A 19934-nucleotide genomic window follows, 5' to 3' on the forward strand; every position below is an offset into this window, starting at 1 on the left:
GATATGTATCCATAAAAGGGTACATACCAAATTATTTTTTGATAGATATACATAAAACAAATATGGTAATACTTTTGATGTGATAATAAATTTTTTTTTTTCAATTTATTATTGAATACATTATTTAGGTTGTCCTTTCTCTATATGTGTGGAGGAAATTTTAAATTTCTTTGCAATAATTTTAAAAGAAATTTAAAATTTTAAACACATATCCATTTTTAAAACATAATTTTTAAGTCACGTTCTTAAAAAATAACTCAAAAAACTAAAACTAAACATAGTGAATAATTTTTGAGGTAACATTATTGTCATAGTCTCTAGTTTTTCTCTTCTCCATTCTTGAAAGATTATGTTAGGTCCACAATTATGAGGATCTAGTGTAAGTGTTGTGCGTAAAGCACATCAGTGATTATTGTACGGTTTGTGAAATTTATTTCGAATCTTATTTTGATAATTTAAACTGTTGAAAATTTCGGAAATATCGAGAACAATATACCTGTAAAAAATCAAATTGATCGGATATTAATAACCTGTTCATCAAATAATATTAGTATTTAGTTTGATACATACATATTCATTTTTTTATATTTAGATGTTATTTGATGAACAAGTTATTGATATTCGATCAACTTGATTTTTTACAGATATAGAGTTCCCGATATTTTCTAAATTTTCAACGATTCGAATTATCAAAATAAGACTCGAAATGAGTTTTACGGACCGCACAACAGTATGTTGTGCGTGAACTAGCTCCCAATTTTTATGAAACTTCAAAAAGGTGAAAAAAAACATTACAATTGGGTGTTGGAGAGAACATTTAAGTTGTACCGTGGGATATGTATTACACCATAGAGCAATGTTAGAGATTTTAAAAGTTTTACTAAAGGTTTTATCAAATGTTTTACATAAATGTGGGACTCACATGGGATCCACACAATGTGGGTCCTATGTCCATTGTTTTACATAAATGTGGGACTCACATGGGATCCACACAGTGTAGGTCCTATGTCTATGTAAGACATTGCTAAAAATTTTAGTAAAATTTTTAAGGTCTCTAACATTTTTCTACACAAAATCTTAGGCCAATTATTGTACATTTGGGATAGTTTAATAACATTGTCAATTTTCAGGCAGTGGCATCAATTCATGATTTTCAGTGGTATCCATTCATTTTTTAAAGTTGAGTATTTACGTAAGGGAAAATGAGTGGGAGTACTAATTAGTGCTACCACTAATGATGTGGCAGTGAGCCTCATCATGAATGATTTGATATTTTGGCATTGATATTGTATTTTTTTTCTATTTTTATTGAGTGTCATATCATTAGTGATCTTTTTAGAGGTCCAAAATTAGTGATTTTTATCATTGTTGTTTACTTAAGGGCATTTTAAGTCACAAGTCGTGTGCCATAACCTCATGGTATGAACTGTCAATTTCAAGGAAAATTACACTGACTTTTTTTGAAATATATAAAAAAATATAGTAAGTTGTTACAAATTTTACATAATTATATTAAATTCTTTTAAGATGTAATTCCGCATAATACTTTGCTCATTTTTATCATAAATCTGTTAATTATATGGACAAAAAAATAAATAAATGGTTTACATAGTTTGTTTTAATGTTTTCACGTTATTAATATTACTTTTGTTTCATCTAACTTTATTAAAAGATAAGTTAATACAATTATTTTGAAACAATGAAACTTGTTACTTTAAATTTTAAGAGATGATATAATTTTACCCCTTATTTTACGGTATCTCTAACGTTTACTCATTTATTTTATCAAATTTGAATAAAAACTTCGTTTGATATTCACTTGCTTCAACGAAAGTTTTTGATCTTTCATCAAATTACCGGTCAACCAGGCGGATGTCCAGCTAGTCGATCAGCTAGTATAAATTGCAAAAAAAGTGGATATCCAGCCGAACAACTGGGCGGTCGTCTAGTGTTCCTACACTAACAACTATTTATAGTATTTTGATAAAAGGGTTCACTCATCTTCAATTTGATGAAAAGTTTTAGCCATTCTCAATTTGATATCAAACTAATGATAACGTTGAACCAGGATTTTGATTAGTTTTTAATCAAATTAAAATTTGATAAAAGAAAAAGCGAAATGTTAGAGATAGTTTTAGTAGGAAAGAGTCATAACATAATTTTAGGGGTGGTTTGGCATCCCCTAAATAATTCATATTTTTATCTTTTTTTCATCACATCACCTCTCTACTTTTCTGCACATCTTTTCGTAAAAAGACAAAAAATACACTTATTTAGATCATCCCAAACAATCCCTTAGTATCATTGTTGTACGATAAATTTTGATAAGGGTAATTGTAATTTCTAAAAAACAATACATGTGTTAATAGAAATCATAGGGTTGTAATTATAATGAGCAATATTAGGGATTATGAAAAAAATATCATGAAAATGATCATAAAAGATTCTTCACTTTTAAATTACACATATAATAAAACACCACATACTAATCAAATAATGAAATTTTTTCATGATACATTTTATGATATTTTTTTCATGATCTTTATCATTACTCAATTATAATTTGGGAAATATTATGATACACATATTTTAAAGGGTGTCAATCATATACATTTTATAATTAAAAAAAAAAACATAATTTCATAATTGTTGAGTCATAACTAAAAAAATGTCATAAGTAAACACAATATGAGATATAATTAAAGATCGCATGAATTATAATTAAAATAACACCATAACTAAAGAAAAAAATAACATAATTAAAAGAGTATCGTATATATTAGAATTTTCTTTATAATTTCCCTTAATAATAATAAACGAATCGGGTTGGTCCGGTCCAAGAAATGTCGTCGGGTGACTTGTGTCTAGGGTTTATATGTCTCGCTAATCGGCTTTGAATCTGATAGATCTGAAGCTCTCTCTCTCTCTCTCTTCGATTAGGTTCTCTCGATTTCTTGTTTCAAAGGTAATCTAATCTTCTAATTAGATAACTATATTATGATTTTATATTTACAAATTTTTTCTTTTACTTGTTATCTGAATGGCCTAGGATTCTATATTTTCTGTTTTTTCGTTTGGTTGTTGAGAAATCGACGGAAAATCAAAGAATAAACTGAAATCCTGAGTTTTTCCACAAGCGAAGAGAAAAAAATAGAGCGACGAACGGTGGGGCAATTATTATTATTGTTATTATTATTTTGTCTGTAACTGAACGGCCTATCTGTTTTGTTTTCAATTTCTACAACTTCATAGGTAACCAAACAAGGGCTCTGGGTTTTCTTTGCATCTGTGTTCGTATGTCGTGTGGGACCAACAGACCAAGTTTTTGTTGGGATTAATCTACGCATGATTGTTGAATCCAAAAGCTTCTTACATAACATAAAAGACATTTTCGTAACTTTTTTGAGCGGGGAACTTGAATCCTGATTGGCCTTTACACGTTTCATAGTTTTTAGATGGTTTATATATATATATATATATATTGAAGTTTTAAATGGTTTTTTTTGGATACATTTTAACAAGATGGTGGGTGTGTTTTGTTTGTGTTTGTAGAGTAGTTTTTGAGATAAAAAGTACGAAAATTTGTTTGGTTTGTCTTTTTTTCAGAAATGATTTTGGAAAATTGTTTTGGGGAGAGAGTTTAAAAAAAAATGATTGATTTGATGTGTATGAGAGAGAGAGAGTGATTTTGGAAAGTAGATAACCAAACAAAATCTTGAGATTTTTTTGAAAAAATTTGTTTGGTTTGATTACTCTTGAAAATTTGTTTATAGTGAATTTTTTCCAAAAATATTTCTGAAAAACAAACCAATTTTGTTCATGAAACACAATTTAAAAGTTTTTTTTCTTTTCATATTTCTAATGTATTCTTAGCTTTAAGAATAATGTTTTTTTTTTAAATTTTTTTGCTCATTTAATGTTGTCGGCTGTAAGACACAGTTTTTTGTTATTTGCTGTATTGAAGGATACTGATGTGTTATTGCTTCTTGGGTCATTTTCATCCAATCTTTTTTGATGTGTTAATTCAGAGTTATTCTTTGCTTCTCTTTGTTTGTTTAGGCTCAGTCATGAGGAGGTACAGTCCACCATACTACAGTCCTCCAAGGAGAGGATATGGGGGTCGAACGCGAAGTCCCCCACGAAGGGGACCTGGGAATGGTTATGGGAGAAGCAAGGAGCGAAATCATGGAAGCCTTTTAGTTCGAAACATTCCTTTGAACTGCAGGTGATTTTTCTTGTTATGTAACTTGTTACCACTACGGTTTTGTTTTAAAGCAGCTATAGCTATGAATTATACTTTCTGTTTCTTTTACCGTTGGAGGATCCTTCCTAGGGTTTTAAATAACAGCCATTATGTATCGTATCAGCCGTTCTATTTTGGGATTTTGAACTTCTGATACTGTTATTCATTGATTTATTGGCTGATATTATTTGATATTGGCTAATATATAATTGTATATCTGATATCGATACGTATCCCATTACTGTTATTTAAAACCACGATTTTTCCCCCGTTCTTGTTGAGTTTTCTACATGTTTGTCACATAAATCTTTATTGGTGTTTGCAGACCAGAAGAACTTCGAGTTCCATTTGAAAGATTTGGAGTAGTTAGGGATGTTTATATTCCAAAGAACTATTACACAGGGTGAGTTGTTCCTACCAATAATTGAGAAAACCATGTATGTTTCCATTGTTGCTTCAGCTAAATTCAATTTTTCATATCATTACATCTTTGTTGATTCATTTATGGACAAACTGTACTAGGTTAAGAAGCATGGACATGGTGCACGCCAAGTTTCAAAGTTATAATCTTGTAGATCTCTTTTTTTTTGGTGTCTACTTCAGTTTCTTATTAGTATCCTCCTTGTAGTAAGTAAGATATTAAAACATTAGGTATTGAACAGTTTGTTGATTTTTGTTTTTGTTTTTGTTTTTGTTGAACTATTTATAAAGGTTTTTTATCCTTCTCTTTTCATGGTTAGTTATGTTTTGAACTGGTTTGTCAGGGGGTCTGTTGGTTTGAAGTTAAAACAAGCCCAAGCCCCACATTTGATGAAGCCCTACTGTTTAACATTGCTTAACATTATTGGTCCCCCAAGGGTGTTAGAGTAATGTTCCAATTGAAGAATGTTCCTTTGATGAAGCCCTACTGTTTAACATTGCTTAACATTATTGGTCCCCCAAGGGTGTTAGAGTAATGTTCCAATTGAAGAATGTTCCTTTATGAAGGGAAATTATATAACTACACAATCAATAGAAGTTTGATGAGGAAGATGGCTGGTTGTTGAACAATTGAAGACTACATGAGAAGATTTTAACTTTGCGACACGGTTGATTTCAAGTGCCTCATATATTTACAAGCAATGTGAAGATTTTTCAAGTCAATTGCATCTTTAGAAGTTGCCTTTCATTCTTGAATTTAGAGGAAAAGGTCAGCCACTAAGCTTGGATTCTAGCTACTTTTATGTATATTTTGTTTCCACTTCAGTGTAAGTGCACTGAAGCTGATACTTGTATATATCAGGAGAAAGGTAAAATGAGTAATGGTGACGTTGTAGTGGTATATGCTATTTTTGGTTAGTGATCTTTTGCTATATGTGATTGCGCTCATATGCAAACTTAAGCACTTTCGATAAATCTTTTGTTTTTCTCCCATGCAGGGAACCTCGGGGCTTTGCATTTGTGCAGTTTGTGGACGCTTATGATGCAGCAGAGGCTCAGTATCATATGAATAGGCAGATATTTTCTGGGAGGGAGATATCTGTGGTTGTTGCTGCGGAGACAAGGAAAAGACCTGAAGATATGCGCCGTAGAACTAGAGTCAGGTAATATCTTTATTTATTTTGTTGTTTTTAAATTTTCAATGACTGTACAATTCATCATTTCTGACTTTCCTATGATCTATTGTAATACAGAGAACCATCAGGATATGGAGGTCGGCGATCCCATTACGGTATGTTGTATTGGACATTTCAATTGCTAACTAACAATACATTTTCAATGACGGGAACTTTCTGATTTTCCTTACAACAATCCATCAGCTCCCCTCCCATAAATAAATAAAACTCACTAAAAGAAGATTAAAAGAGCTTGGTTTATATGCAAATGAGAATCTTCTTTCTATGTTGTATTGCACCCTTGTTCTAGGATGGCTCGCTGTTTGGAGGGCCCAGTTGACTTTTTCATTTGTTGCCATTCCAAACTAGTTCTGCCCTTCCATCGAATTGTAGTTATTTTAAGTGAGAGTCTTTTCCCTGGAGTATCATTTTTCTGAAGATGTCTAGTAATTCAGCTGGTGAGTTTGCAGTACACTAACAGTTTTAAGTTTGGAGTTTCCTGTCACATTCTGGCCTGCTGATGTGGGTGAGTCAGAGAATTAGATTGCTTAGACTTCTGTTGTTGTATGAGTAAGCTTTGAAGTTGAGACTTAGGATATGAAGGTAAAATATTGTTGTGTAACTTTGACGAGTCCCAGCCTCTCAATTGAAATAATTTGGATTAAAGTAATAGTTTGTGTCATCAAATAATTAGGAAATGTAAAAGTTTATGTTCTTGATAAATTTGAACTTTAATGTTTAGTGACATTATTTTTGGGGAGTTTGTTTTAATTTATCTTGGGTGTGATAAGCAGTACCTATTTTCTTTTCTTTTAAAAAAAAAAAATTTGTTCTGTATCTGATATGCTTCAGGACGATCTCGGTCTCGTTCAGTATCACGTTCTCCTTCTCCTCGTTACCCTTCTGGTTCTCGAAGTCGTCATCGTTCAAGGTAAGTTCCTATGGTTACAAGTTACTGATATCTCATTTGAATGTTATTGAATTAGGTGAACAAGCTTGCATTTTATTGATGTCAGGTCTTATTCTCCTGCGCCAAAACGTCGAGTTGACTACTCCATCTCCCCAAGTGGAAGGCATGCAGACCACCCAAGATCATCAAGAGAACCCCCAAAAGAGCGATATAGTGACCGCAGTCGCAGGTCATATTCTCCAGGTTATGAGAATGATGCTGACCAAAATCAAAATGGCAATGGGTATAAGGAGTAAGTGAAAGTACAACTATACCATATAGTTCTATCAATGGTACAATTTTACTAATTGAAGGATTGGTTTTTTTAAAAATTTTATAGAGACATGTTTGAAAATCCTCAAGTTATGTGGGATTCCTGATAGAAATCATGATTTCTATAATGGATTGTGACGTCATTGTTACTAGTGAAATCCACAGTTTTCTTCTATAGGGCACTTTGGTTCTCCTTCCCGGTTCTATGATGTGCATCAACCACCCAGCCTGGCCAAGCCCAGTCCTTTCCTCTATCTTCCTTCCCGCAAAGAAAAAAAGAAAAAAAAATCTTTCTTCTCTGAAGGGCAGTGTTTCTCTCTATTACCTGGTAGTGATAATGAGTGCTGGTCAAATTAAGCATGTATGATGTATGTGAGGTTCTATTAGGGTTGACTTCAATTCAAGTATGCTCTCTTGTTTGGACCTACTATTTTGAGGCAGGGTGATGAAGTATATTACCTGTGTCTGGGGACTCTTGGTCCAACAATCACTTGATCCAAAAGCCACAAAATATGATAATGACTAGCTCTTGAATTGTAGCCTTTGGATCAAGTGTTTGATGATGGCTAGACAAAATAAGTGCTGGAGAGGATCTGGATTTTGAGGCAGGGTGATCCTTGGACTCTTGGTGGACGTTTGGTTTGGAATTTTTTTCCCCCGTTTTCATTTTGGGGATTTGAAACTGTCTGGAATTGATGTTCATGTGCATTTCTTTTTATAGCTTTTCCTTTTAGGTTGGTTGCATGTGAATTATTAGATACAACTTTGTAGGAAAGTTGCATGTGAATTTATTAGATACAACTTTGTAGGAAAGCTTTGTACGAGTCTGATGAAGCACGTGCACACTGGAGGACTTCTTCACCTGGACGAGCTTCGAGATCACCTTCTGGATCTAGATCTAGGTCTGCTGATTTGTCACCCAGGCGCAGCAGATAAATGAAAGTCAAGGTAAATTCAGATGCCTACATTTCCTTCAATTTATTTGTTACTTGCGGATCATCTATTGTGAAGATCTTTACTGTCTTTTATTTGATTCTTCATTCATGGGGTATGTATCTTGCAGATGGAGGTGGTGCTTCTCATCTTACCGGTCAGAAGGAACATGTGGAAATGGCCTGTTCTGTCTTTAAATCCAATGAATCTGTATGGTTTGAATTTTTGTCATTAACATTATTATCTCCGGCTTTTTGTTGTGCTTTGGTGTTCTAATCATCTACTCTACTATCAAAAGCATTGTGTACCAACTGCTAATAGATCGTATGCCACTCAACTTTTATCTTGAATATCTTTTTGTTAGTTGAGACGAGTGCATGTAACATAAAAGTGTCCCTCTTGTTTATGAATCATAGACTGATGAATCATGCTCATTAAACCTTTTTTTGTTTTTTGATAATGTTCATTAGACCCTTGATTGTTGGATTATTGTGAATTTTGATAATGCTGTCGAGACTTGGAGAGAGATGAGTTAGGTCATAGGTGAGGAATATTTTGATTTACAGCTTCAGGAAACATAAGATTTGTGAGAATGTCATTTAAAAGGTGGGAGTGATGGTTGGTTCAGTTGGAAATTGGATTGTGATCATGACCTGAATTCCAGTGCTATAGGTTTATTTGGTGAGTGAGCATAGTGTAAGTAGTCATTTTCATTGATGCCTTTGAACTCATGAGGATATGATCTTTCATAGTCTTTCTATGGCATTGTCACAAATTCATCACAACAATATGTGTGGGTTACACATGGGATTAGCCATCCGTTGATGCGCGGAAGGCTTGGATGAAAAAGAGCGGAAAGTGATTATTTTCTCACTAGAAAAGCAATTACCGGAGGGAGTAGGGTTTTTTTTTTTCTCCAATTTTTGTTGCTAAATTGGAACCTGAAAAATTCAAATTTGGATTTCATTGGTTTCTTTTGTACATTAATTATGCTAAGTTAAAAAAATAAATTTATTTTTTTTATTTCGGATATTTGTTTGAAATAAAAAAAGATTTATTACTTGCATTTGGATGTTAACAGTTAAAGTAGTGGATTTACATTTTTTAATACTTTCTAAGTTCAAAATTTAGAATATTTTTTTAAAAAAAAATTTGTTTTAGAAGTATCGAATCTGAAGTTTAGGGATTCAAAATCAGTTTTGTTTGCAATTACATAAGATTTAGATAACTCATTTACGAAATTGTAGTTTTTGACTTGGTTATAATACAAAATGTTGCAATTCTTGCAAGTGAAAAAGCCTTCATGATGTCACTTTCGTTATTGTCATAGCCCACTAAAATATCTCACTATTGTTTATTTTCCTATCAAATCATGTATTGGTTCCACATAAATTATAAAACAGGAATAAATAAATTAAAATATCATGACTTTTATTGACTTGATGATCAGACAAAGAAGTTGCTTTCTATTTTTTCTATGGTTTGTCAAAATCCTTATAAATATGAATTGAATTGATGTAGCTATAATTATTGTACCAATCTTAATCTTTTTCTGAAAAAGTAATTTAAAACTATTTATTTTGAAATCATTTCTATAATTTGTCAAGAAAGTGGTTATATATATATTTTTATTGGAATGACACATTGCGTGTTGTATGTGCTGGACCTACTTGATTTTTCTTTTTTCTTATTCGGGTATTTATTTTTGATGATTTTGATTGGTACTTATCTTGGACATTCTTTAAACTCACCAACCGATCAATAATATATATAGACACCGTATAGTAAAGTTTTACGACAGTAACAATGGTAAAAAAAAATAAAGAGCTAATTATTTGTCATAATTAATTTTACATAGATAAAATTTAAGGAAAAGTTACGGGCAAGTTTTAATAGGTGGATTTATTATCTAATAACTCCTGTGAGAATTAATTACATTTTTCATCAAACACTATTAAAAAACGTCATTAATTGTTAATTTTCAACAATAGTTATTACTAATTATAAGTTTTAACAACAGTTTAAAAAAATCGTCACCAAAAGGTTATTAATTTTTTACTTTCAACAATAATTTGAAAAATTCATCATAGAATAACTTCATTAATTATAAGTTTTAACGATAATTTATAAAAAGTGTAACAAAAAAAGTTATTAATTGTCAAATTTTAGAGACATACGCAAAAGAATCATCACAGAAAATTATTTTTAGTGACGATTTTACTAGGACTTAATTTTAATAAAATTTAATGAGAATTATATTTAACTATTAAGATTTATTGATAATTTATCTTAGAATTAAATGGAAAAAGCATTAAGAGTTAATATGTTAGTGGTTTTATTTTTATTTTGATAATTGGAAATTGTATCCTAGTAAAGTTTTTTTAGCCCACACAAAAAACATAAATCTGATGATCAAGTGACCGAAACGTATCAAGCGACGCCTTTGATTTTTGGAGGTAAAATGATGACGACACTGCTGGAATTTAGGCTTTTAGCGGCGTTTAAAAAACGCCGCTATAGGTATCAAAAACGTCGCCAATTCTTTTTGTGACGTTTTGTACCAAACGCCGACGACGCGGCCGTCGCTATAACTTTATGGCGTTTGGAAAACGTCGCTGTATTAGTATAGGCGGCGTTTTTAAAAACGCCGCCAAATGCCCTGCCCTGACAATACTGTGACGTCAGTATGATTTTAACGACGTTTTTAAAACGCCTTCATAGGTTTTTTTAATTTTAAAAATTCCAACAGTTATAGTGGCATTTGAAAAACGCCGTCTTTATCTTTCTTTCTTTTTTTGGTTTGGAAATTGTGCTAATTTTATGTGATTGAACTAAAAGAACACCAATAATAAAACTAAATAACACTAATATAAAATAATAACTCCCATTCAAATAACAAATATAGTATTAATTCACTTTCCCATTCAATTTAATATAGCATTAATTTTTCCACAAAATAACATATCCAAAAATTGAATTCACAATTCTCAATCAAAAAATTACTACCTTATATACAAAGCCACAAAAGTTAAATCCAATTGAAACATAAAACCAATAAGTACCTTGAAAATGTCTTGGCTTCGAATTTTGGAAGATACATTACAGGGATTTAAAATTATTAGAGAAACTTACTAGAAAAGGCTTATGCCGATGACTATGAATGGCAATATATTAGCTAGATTATCTAAGGCAATGGAAAATCATTGGTATGCTTATATTAATGCTTCTCCTACGTAAAACATTTTCGGAAAGTGTAAAAAAAAGAATAAAGAACAGGAAATAAACTCGGCCGAAGTTCTGGGTTTTCTCCGCAGCATGCTTTTGATGAGGGCCTGACTGGAAAACAAAAATAGAGCAAGGATTAGATTAAGACACTAATTAAAGGCCACAATATACAAATAAGAACACAATTCCTCACGAGGAAAAATCTAAATTTTCATAGGCATCAAAAATATGCCAAGTTGCAACTTGCATTCATGATTGCATTATAACTTATATATGTATTTATGTGACATTTGTGTATACACTTACCCAAGGACCAAATGTCTGACTTAGAGCCATAAGGTATGTCAGCAAGAAGCTCAGGGCACATATAACTTGGAGTTCCTACAACCTGAGTTACGAAAAAGAAATCTTGAACAATAAAACTAATGCAAATGTTGAAACTTGAAAAATGAACCAGTTAACCACAAGACTTACAGAGGATGCAAGATCATCTGATGTCAACATCTTAGCAAGTCCAAAATCACCTGCAACAGGATTAATCAATGGTGATTCAGCAAAATACTGACACCTCTCAAGACTATTAAAGAAAGAAAACAATTGAACAAGCTATAAGCAATTGAACAAGCTATTTACACAGCTTCTATAAACAATTTAACATCAATGTATCAGTGAACAAAGAAATTGTGAGCTGATACAAACTGAAAACTGCAGAGGTGGGAGGTAGAATGCAGTACAATCTAGATTGCGACAACAGAAAAGAAAACGAAACAATATAAATGTGATGCTAAGATACTAGAAATATAAAACAACCTCATCGGAAAAAAGAACACCATTTGCTTTCTTTATAGCTTCTGCCCTGTAAAAGACAAAGTAGCAAAAAAGATGACATCATATAGATTGCATGTAAAGTTTCAGCCCAAGTAAATGGATTAAGCCAAGTATTGCAGTTTTAGCCAGAAAAGTCACTCACATGTCTCCTCCTTCACAATAACCAATAATGATGCATACATAGCAGCCCTGAGAGCCAAGACAATGAAATTGTGAATTGTAACATCCAAAAAATGACAGACCATATGCAACTATTCTGAAGTGAATAGAAAAATTATTAAGAGAGCACAACTAGCTTAATTAGCTTAAGAGAGCACAACTATTCTGAAGACAGCACAACTAGCTTAATTAGCTTAATGAGCTTAAGAGAGCACAACTATTCTGAAGACAGCACAACTAGCTTAATTAGCTTAATGAGCTTAAGAGAGCACAACTATTCTGAAGTGAATAGAAAAATAAATAAAAGAGGAAAGTCACTGTAACAGTTTTAATTCATGACATTGCTTAATTAGCTTCTCAAAACTTTCATAATCTAGGTGAGCAGAGGAAAACACATGTTGGATTTAGAGAACTACACAAAATAATATATATATATATATATGTATAGAGAGAGAGAGAGAGAGAGAAGTATCCATACATGATGGCATTTAATTAGTAAAGTTTCATAATGTTAAGACCAATGATCAACTGGGTTAAACAATGAAGCATATGAAAGCAATATCAGCATGACAGGAAGGAAGGAACAAAAACAAATAGAATAGACATTCAGGTAGCCTATTAGACCATCAGAAAACAAAGGATGAAAGAAAATACCAATGTCAATTGAACAACATCAATAATACAAGATATAACATCTACTGACCTTCTCTACCCAAGAATCTTTATACTCCACAATAAACGGATTCCTCATTTTGGCAATAAGCTCCATCTACGTAGCGAAAGAAAAACGAGAATATTAGTCTGTACTCTACTCTAGTAATCTGACAATGTCCCAGATAAACACCACAGCAAAAGTTCAGCATGTAGCAAAACCAGCTAAAGTATAAATGTCTACATGCTAATTAATGATAAGTATGCGCAATTGTGTGCATAGCACTTAAATGCTCTTCATTTGACATTTGAAATTAATTGCAATTTCATAGAGTGTGAGAGAGATATGTTGCAATTCAATATGTTTCACAACAATTTGAGAGTTGTGTGTGTGAAAAAGAACTCTACTACAATCTTAACAGTGGCAAGAGAGACCGGCACGCCTTTGTTAGCAAAAACAGTGACAAAGAGAGGATTAAAAAGAAAAGTGGACCAGAATGATGAGTGTTTTTTGATTAAACAAAATGAACCTATAATTTCTAAAATCATAATGAAAAGTCTCATTTTAGTTCGAAATCATAATGAAGAGTGAGGAAAGGCATTGTTAGCTCACATACTTGTGACTTCAAACAAATAGGGCATCAAAGAAAATGATAATGGGTACTCATTAAAGAATGAGCAAGTGTTGTATTCAATGAGCACAGAGAGTCAATTTGTTTTCTACTCGTAATCCTAGGAAGAGCCCAGAGGTCATGTCTCCATAATGAACTAATAAATGAACATTGTCTAATTTATGCATACACATACAGTGATACTAATCAATGAAACCAATTGTTCTCGATAGAAAGGGAAAGACAACTAACCGGTATCAATGAAGCCGATAACGACATTAACTTGGTTCTTGGTGGAATACCCAGGGATTTCCAAAGTTCTATAAAATTTCCTCCTGGGTTTCTGCATCATGAGCTTCAGCAAGTTCTTCTATTTCATCCACGTCACTGTCATGGTCAAAGGAACCTACACCTGTACCAATAACAAGGGTGTCATTCCCCCGCAATGTGGATGGAGGAGAGGGAAGGCGGAAAAAGTTTACTATAATATAGAAGTAACGAACTTCCAGGAATGGAAGCATCAACGCAACAAACTCCAGATGAAAGTTTCAAAGAAAACAGTCAAGGAGTTTCTTAAATTTTTAATGCAGGTCACCGTTTGGTCTTTGACACGAGAAGTTCAACTTTTAAATCAATCAATTAGGCCAGCAATGAAGTTCAACTTTGGGCCTGCACTGGTCTGACCAGAATTGTCGCCCAATACTTCAATAATTGCAGTAAAAGAATGATGAAACGTATTCCTATACCTGTAGAAACAAAGGAAGCCGGACTACGGGTTTGTTCCCTTGATTCTGATGTGTTGTTATCAAGAATATAAGGAAGTTCTAGAAACTGCAAGAAAGCTTCTGTTTGAGGGTTCCTACTATATCCTGCAAGATAGCAAAAATGAATTGTAACATATATTTTCCTAAGCATTTGATTCTTACACTGAAAGTAGTATGATACCAGTTAAAACATAATGACTCTGAATATCCACAGCATTGTTTCTCAAGCTACCATGGTAGTAAGATTCCGGTAAGATATTATGCAAGGTGAAAAAAAACAAATATCAAACAATACAAGATATTTTGAATTCATTTAGATACAACATCTGCAGACACAACACCAATTTCATAGAAATAATTTCAAAAGCAAAATTTAAATGTAAATCTATAAGCACTCTGATTTGTGGAATTATAGACTGAGCAGTTAACCATAAAAACCATCACTTAATAGAGCATAGCAAGATGAGATGGCATGTTAGATTTTCTTAATCGGTGCAGTAAGTGCATGACCATGGTTCGATCCCAAGTTGCTGACAAGCTTGCAGAGACTTTAAACCACCTTTAACAAGATTTTCTTTATAAGTAACTTAGGAAGCTATTTATGTCAAGTAAAATAGAGCAAATAGTCCTAATATATTCAGGCAAGAAATGAGCAACTAAAATGAGTGGGAGCCATGAGAGTGAAAGTTCAAAGTCAGTATCAACAGCCAAAAATCAGGATGAACTCTGCCAAAAACCTTCATAATTTTTTCCACCTACATCATACTCGGAGCAATATTCTGTACAAACCTCGTAAGGTTTTAAATGCTAATGAGATTTCAAAAATTTTGTCATTCCATTTCAAATGGAGTAATAGATCCAAAACCATGCATGGTGGCAAATGTTTGATTGATTATAATCATTATCAATTCAACACAGGAAGTCCCAAAATTTGTAATAAAATTCTAAGGAGCATTCAGAATTTTGGTAAGATCAATTCAATTGTAACTGGAACTAGATTCCAAATTTATTTGGCAGATGAATGCTGGAGAGACAAAAGTTCTAACCTTCCCAAGGTTGTCAATAGAAGGAGAGAAGCGGAGAGCATAATGAATGAGTTAATCAAAGTTCATGCAGTTCAGGGAAGCATGACATTCTGTTCCCAATCTCCCAGATACAGATTGATAAGATTGCAAATAGAAACAATTGGTGGAAATGGATCCCTTTAGTTAACCCGAAGTAATTGGGACAAAGACTTTTGTTGAGTTTAGCTGCATTCCAAAGTTGAAAATATATGTGCAAATAACATTTAAGAAAATGAATTAAGTTACGCATGACACACAATGTGAAATATATAATTACGTAACCAAAAATAACTAATCATACCATTCCAACCAAACGGAGCAGGCTCTTTTTAACCCCTATGGACTAGCATATATATGCCTTAGTCATATCCAAACCATTCGAATCCAAAAGCTTGCCAATTTTTTTCTTCCTCTCCTCAATCCATTTTTGTTTAGAAACACCCTTAGACTCTGGCGGAGCTTCCATTCTCTTCTTCTCTGCCACCATGGCAGTTTGATTGGCTTTTCTAGCCTCATTCTGCATGCAGAGAACCATAGACCTATATGGGATTAGGAAAATGATAATGAACAAAAGATCGCTTCATACTATGCTCATATATATAACAGAGGTTTTATGCTGAATGCAAATTCAGGTGTCATGTCCATAGGAACTGCCACTGCCACAGGAAGGAGGCGAAGATCAAGGAGTCGAAGGTTTTACATGGGAAGGAATTGGATTTCCACTCAGCTTCTTGTTGTCAATATCAATCATATATATGTTGCTCACTATTTGGTCCCAACAAAACTGCCAAATTGCCTCAGCTTCCGTCAAGGGAGAATATCAATTAATAAAACTATTCTGATATTACAGCAGAGAAGGAATGATAAAATAAATAAATAAATAAGGAAAAAAGAAGAAAAGATTAACAAGTAGTGCGGTTTTCATTCTTGGTAGAAGAATCAACATGGCTGTATAAAGAAACAATAGCCTCTCTTTCTTACAAAGGGATCCCATCCCAAGTCTCAGCCAAATCAAACTGTTGTCGTAGAAAAATTCTTAAATTTGAGAGCAGAGGACCCGCAGCAAAGAATATATATATCTGAAGATGCAACAAGTAACTTGTTTTTCTGGTTAAGCAGCGTCAAAGAATTATACAAACACAGCTTCTATTCTCATGTTTCTTGTTGGTGTCTCTTGTATCACTGTTGACAAAATGAAGCCAAAAGATAAAATCATAATTAGATTATAGCTGAAAAACAACCTTCTCAATGAGAATGAAAGTAATGTGCTTTCAATAGCAACAATTAATAAATTTTGACACGTTCTGAGACAGCCACTTTTCAAATGTGTCAATGGTAACTAGTTTCCTTCCTGATTGCCTTTTGGTTAAAGACAAAAAGGAAAATTGGAGATGCATTTTCCACAAGTCATGATTCAACCACATGGATTTATGACGGAGGTGAACCATGTACCAGGATCCTCAACTATTAGATATAGATTATATGATGGTTAATTAGATTCTTGTGAAAACCAGATCGGTGACTTTATCTGTGAAAAATTCATGAGATTGCTTCCCACTTGCTCTAAGAGAATTACAAAGGGATTTCATGGGTAGATGGCCAGAAATAAACTGGTCTGATTTCAATTATCTACGAAGGTGAGACAAAAAATACATGCTATCAAACTATAGTATTCATGACAAATTCTGAGCTATACCAAGAAGCATGTCTGACTTCGCTGTATCAAGTTAAGTTCTCAGACAACAGGAAAGTGACGGAGAATCACTTCCAGGCCTTAAGTGTAATATCTTTATCGTTAAACCAAAAGTGAATATCAACTTAGGGAACTGTCTGATAAGGTAGGAGGGAGAGGAGGTGCTTTCTCACCACATCATTAGGGGTACATCCTATAGATATTGAACAGCTGCTTTTTACTGATTTGACAAAGAAGAAAAATAGGATATTATTTTTCTTTTTGATTAGGAAAAAGAATATATGGGAGTTCATGCATAGTTAATTTTGGTGGTTGGGCAAAATGGACTCTTGAGTCCTGATAATTTGTTAGCATAGTGAAGGTAAATATCTATACAATTGTTTATAACGATGGCCCCTGTTTCCTTTTCTAAAAACATTTATAGGGGTAGATCATTAGCTTCTCCTTTCTAAATGCAGCTGTTCAATATCTATAGGATGTACCCCTAATGATGTGTTTGGACACTCTACAAAGAAATTTGCTAACAGGCTTGGAAATTTCTATTCACCCAAAAAAGGCTTGGAGATTTCTACTAACAAGCTTCACCACCATTATTCAATACCCTTGTCATGCTTCTTTCTTTCATCAGTCAAAATATTCTTCTTCAGCTGTAAATATTTTCTATTTTTGCTTCTTTTGTTTAGGACTAGTTTTGAAGAGATTCAAATTTCTAACTAATGCTCCAACAACCTCTATGGTAAAGTGTTTACTCAGTATTACTGCTAGAAGAACTCACTCCACTTGACCAATCATATTACCCCATTTTCAATTGCATAATTTCCATAAATAACTAATTAATTTGTTTTCTATGTATGGCTACCAAGCTATCTCAGATGTATTACAATTTCCCACTCAGTAATATCCAACACATGAAATCCGAGATTTCAAATTAAGCAAGCATCTTCACAGTAGGATTTCTATCCCACTTTGCCGGCATGTGTTTCTGCTGGGTTCTCTAGCATTTGACATTTACAAATTAGCTAGCTCTCTCTCTCTCTCTCTCTTGCAGGCAATGTGAGTTGTCTTATAATTTAATTCATTATCTTTCCTTTTTCCCAATTTCTGGATGTCAATTCTTAATGAATCTTTCTTCTTCTTTTTCAATTTGCCTACATCCTACCTATATATTGCAACTGAAGACAGACAATTATAAGGTGAGATTAATTTATTGACTTAATCTAAAATCACTAACTCCATGGGCATGAGTCACAATTAGTGCAGAAATAAATCCCAATTGACCAAAAGAAGAATAAATACAAAGAAACAGAAATGTCAGAAACCAAATTGAGAGAGAGAGAGAGACCACCTCACCTGGATTCAAATTCTTTGATCTCAACAAGTTCTTTCCCCATGTTGTCAATCCATTGTACTTCCTTCTTTTCAACCTCTTTGGGTTCGGCACACGGCTTCCTGATACAGCTTTTGAGAGGATTCTCAGCTTGTTGTTGTTGTTGTTGATTCCCATCTGATTCTGAACTGGCTTCCTTCTCAGTGGCCTCACCACCACCACCAGATAGATGACGAGAGGTGGTATCATGATGAGTAACAACAGACACAAGTGTTGAAGTAACATGTGGAAGTGGGGTGTTTTCCAATTTCAATGGCCCAGGAGGAGTGTACAGATGAGCAGCAGCAGAGGAGGGTTTGCAAAAGCAAATGAATGGAGGACAGTGGATATTGCACAACAATGGAGCTTCGAAACCGCTTCAATGGAGCTTCGAAATCGCGTCGATGGAGCTTCAATCTGAACCTTCGATGAAGCTTAGATCTGAAACTTCAATGGAGCTTCGAAATTGCTTCGATCTGAATCTTTGATGAAGCTTAGATCTGAAACTTCGATGGAGCTTCGAAATCTTCGATCTGAATCTTCGAAATCGCGTCGATGGAGCTTCGATCTAAATCTTCGATGAAGCTTAGATATGAACCTTCAGGAGCTTCGAAATCGCTTCGATCTGAATCTTCGATGGAGTTTAGAGAGGGTTGAGAGAAAGAGAGAGATCTGTGCGTATGTATTGAGAGAGAGAGAGAAAGGGTCTGTTCAAAATAAGGTTTCACTTTCACAAAAGGAGGCGCGTGTGGGTACCGCATTTGGAGGCGTTTTCAAACGCCTCCCATTATAAAACGGCATCGTTTCGTTTAAGGGAATATGCGGCGTTTATAAAACGCCGTTAAATATTAATAACAGTGACGTTTAAAAAAACGTCGTTAAAAAAGCGCCACCAAATCTTCTTTTTCCTGTAGTGCGAGTCTAATGAGTTTTAGTAACGCTAATGTGTACATTCACATTCCTAATATTTTTAAGAGAATTTATGGGTAGGTCTTATTAAATGGATAATTAATAATTTTTTATTACTAATTATTAATTTTTAGCTACAGTTAAAAAATTTTGACATAAAAAATGTCACTAATTCAAGTTTTAACGATAGTTTAAAAAAATCGTCACAAAAAATGTTACTAATTTTCAACTTTAAATAACAGTTTAAAAAATGATCACTAATTGTAAATTTTAGCGATAATTTACAAAAATCATAACAAAAAAAGTTACTAATTGTCAATTTTTAGTAACATAAGTAAAAAATCGTCATAAAAAATTATTTTTATGGACGATTGTACCGATATTTATTTTTAATAGGATTTGATGAGAATTAAGTCTAATTATTAGGACCTATTGATAATTTACCCATATTTTTATGAGGTAAATAGCACTATTGATATAGCGATCCCGGGTTTACCCTTGTTGTACAGTGATCCGGACATGTGTTCTTGGATGATAGTAGTTGATTATTACCTGGTATACATCATTTCTTACTTTGTATTTGAGTTATAGGATGTGTTGGGCAGGTTTGTTACAGGTTGGTTGAGTTCAGAAACCAAAACTAGTTGCCCAGATTTTGACTTGTCCGCTCG

The 19934-nt window shown here is 33.3% G+C and overlaps 2 protein-coding genes across 8 annotated transcripts; one reads left to right on the forward strand and one right to left on the reverse strand.

Moving 5' to 3' along the window:
- The first annotated feature begins 2805 nt into the window (after positions 1-2805).
- On the forward strand, positions 2806-8432 carry SCL30 (SC35-like splicing factor 30). Of its 2 annotated transcripts, none has more exons than XM_028265854.2 (9): positions 2806-2965; positions 4060-4225; positions 4569-4646; positions 5662-5826; positions 5917-5954; positions 6691-6769; positions 6855-7040; positions 7870-8008; positions 8124-8432. In XM_028265854.2, the coding sequence occupies exons 2-8, from the start codon at positions 4068-4070 to the stop codon at positions 7994-7996; spliced, it is 831 nt and encodes a 276-aa protein (XP_028121655.1). In that variant the 5' UTR covers positions 2806-2965; positions 4060-4067; the 3' UTR covers positions 7997-8008; positions 8124-8432. The 2 variants fall into 2 exon arrangements, with proteins under 2 accessions (XP_028121655.1, XP_082731484.1); XM_082875358.1 differs by having other exon boundaries at positions 2921-3165.
- A 2745-nt stretch (positions 8433-11177) lies between these two features.
- Positions 11178-19270, reverse strand: LOC114303108 (serine/threonine-protein kinase Nek3). Of its 6 annotated transcripts, none has more exons than XM_082875374.1 (11): positions 18339-19270; positions 15996-16477; positions 15597-15812; positions 14413-15481; positions 14214-14336; positions 13720-13879; positions 12909-12974; positions 12189-12235; positions 12029-12074; positions 11525-11606; positions 11178-11329 (listed from the first exon to the last, which is right to left on the reverse strand). In XM_082875374.1, the coding sequence occupies exons 6-11, from the start codon at positions 13744-13746 to the stop codon at positions 11223-11225; spliced, it is 375 nt and encodes a 124-aa protein (XP_082731500.1). In that variant the 5' UTR covers positions 13747-13879; positions 14214-14336; positions 14413-15481; positions 15597-15812; positions 15996-16477; positions 18339-19270; the 3' UTR covers positions 11178-11222. The 6 variants fall into 6 exon arrangements, with proteins under 6 accessions (XP_082731500.1, XP_082731511.1, XP_082731522.1 ...); XM_082875385.1 differs by having other exon boundaries at positions 15597-15834; XM_082875396.1 differs by lacking the exon at positions 15996-16477.
- Between the last annotated feature and the right edge of the window lie 664 nt (positions 19271-19934).

This window comes from Camellia sinensis, chromosome 1 (assembly GCF_055761805.1).
Source record: "Camellia sinensis isolate YWXY chromosome 1, ASM5576180v1, whole genome shotgun sequence".
Lineage (NCBI taxonomy): Eukaryota > Viridiplantae > Streptophyta > Magnoliopsida > Ericales > Theaceae > Camellia > Camellia sinensis.

Bases quoted from the DNA above. Each gene is read 5' to 3' on its own strand.
- LOC114303108 (XM_082875396.1), bottom strand. From the start codon at position 13,746: ATGTCGTTATCGGCTTCATTGATACCG. The intron at 11,607-12,028 runs GTTGTTTTATAT...TTCGTAACTCAG, and splicing joins GTGTTCTTTTTTCCGATGAG to GTTGTAGGAACTCCAAGTTA. The intron at 11,330-11,524 runs GTAAGTGTATAC...TTTGTTTTCCAG, and splicing joins GTCAGACATTTGGTCCTTGG to TCAGGCCCTCATCAAAAGCA.
- SCL30 (XM_028265854.2), top strand. From the start codon at position 4,068: ATGAGGAGGTACAGTCCACCATACTACAGTCCTCCAAGGAGAGGATAT. The intron at 5,827-5,916 runs GTAATATCTTTA...ATTGTAATACAG, and splicing joins CGCCGTAGAACTAGAGTCAG to AGAACCATCAGGATATGGAG. The intron at 6,770-6,854 runs GTAAGTTCCTAT...TATTGATGTCAG, and splicing joins CGAAGTCGTCATCGTTCAAG to GTCTTATTCTCCTGCGCCAA.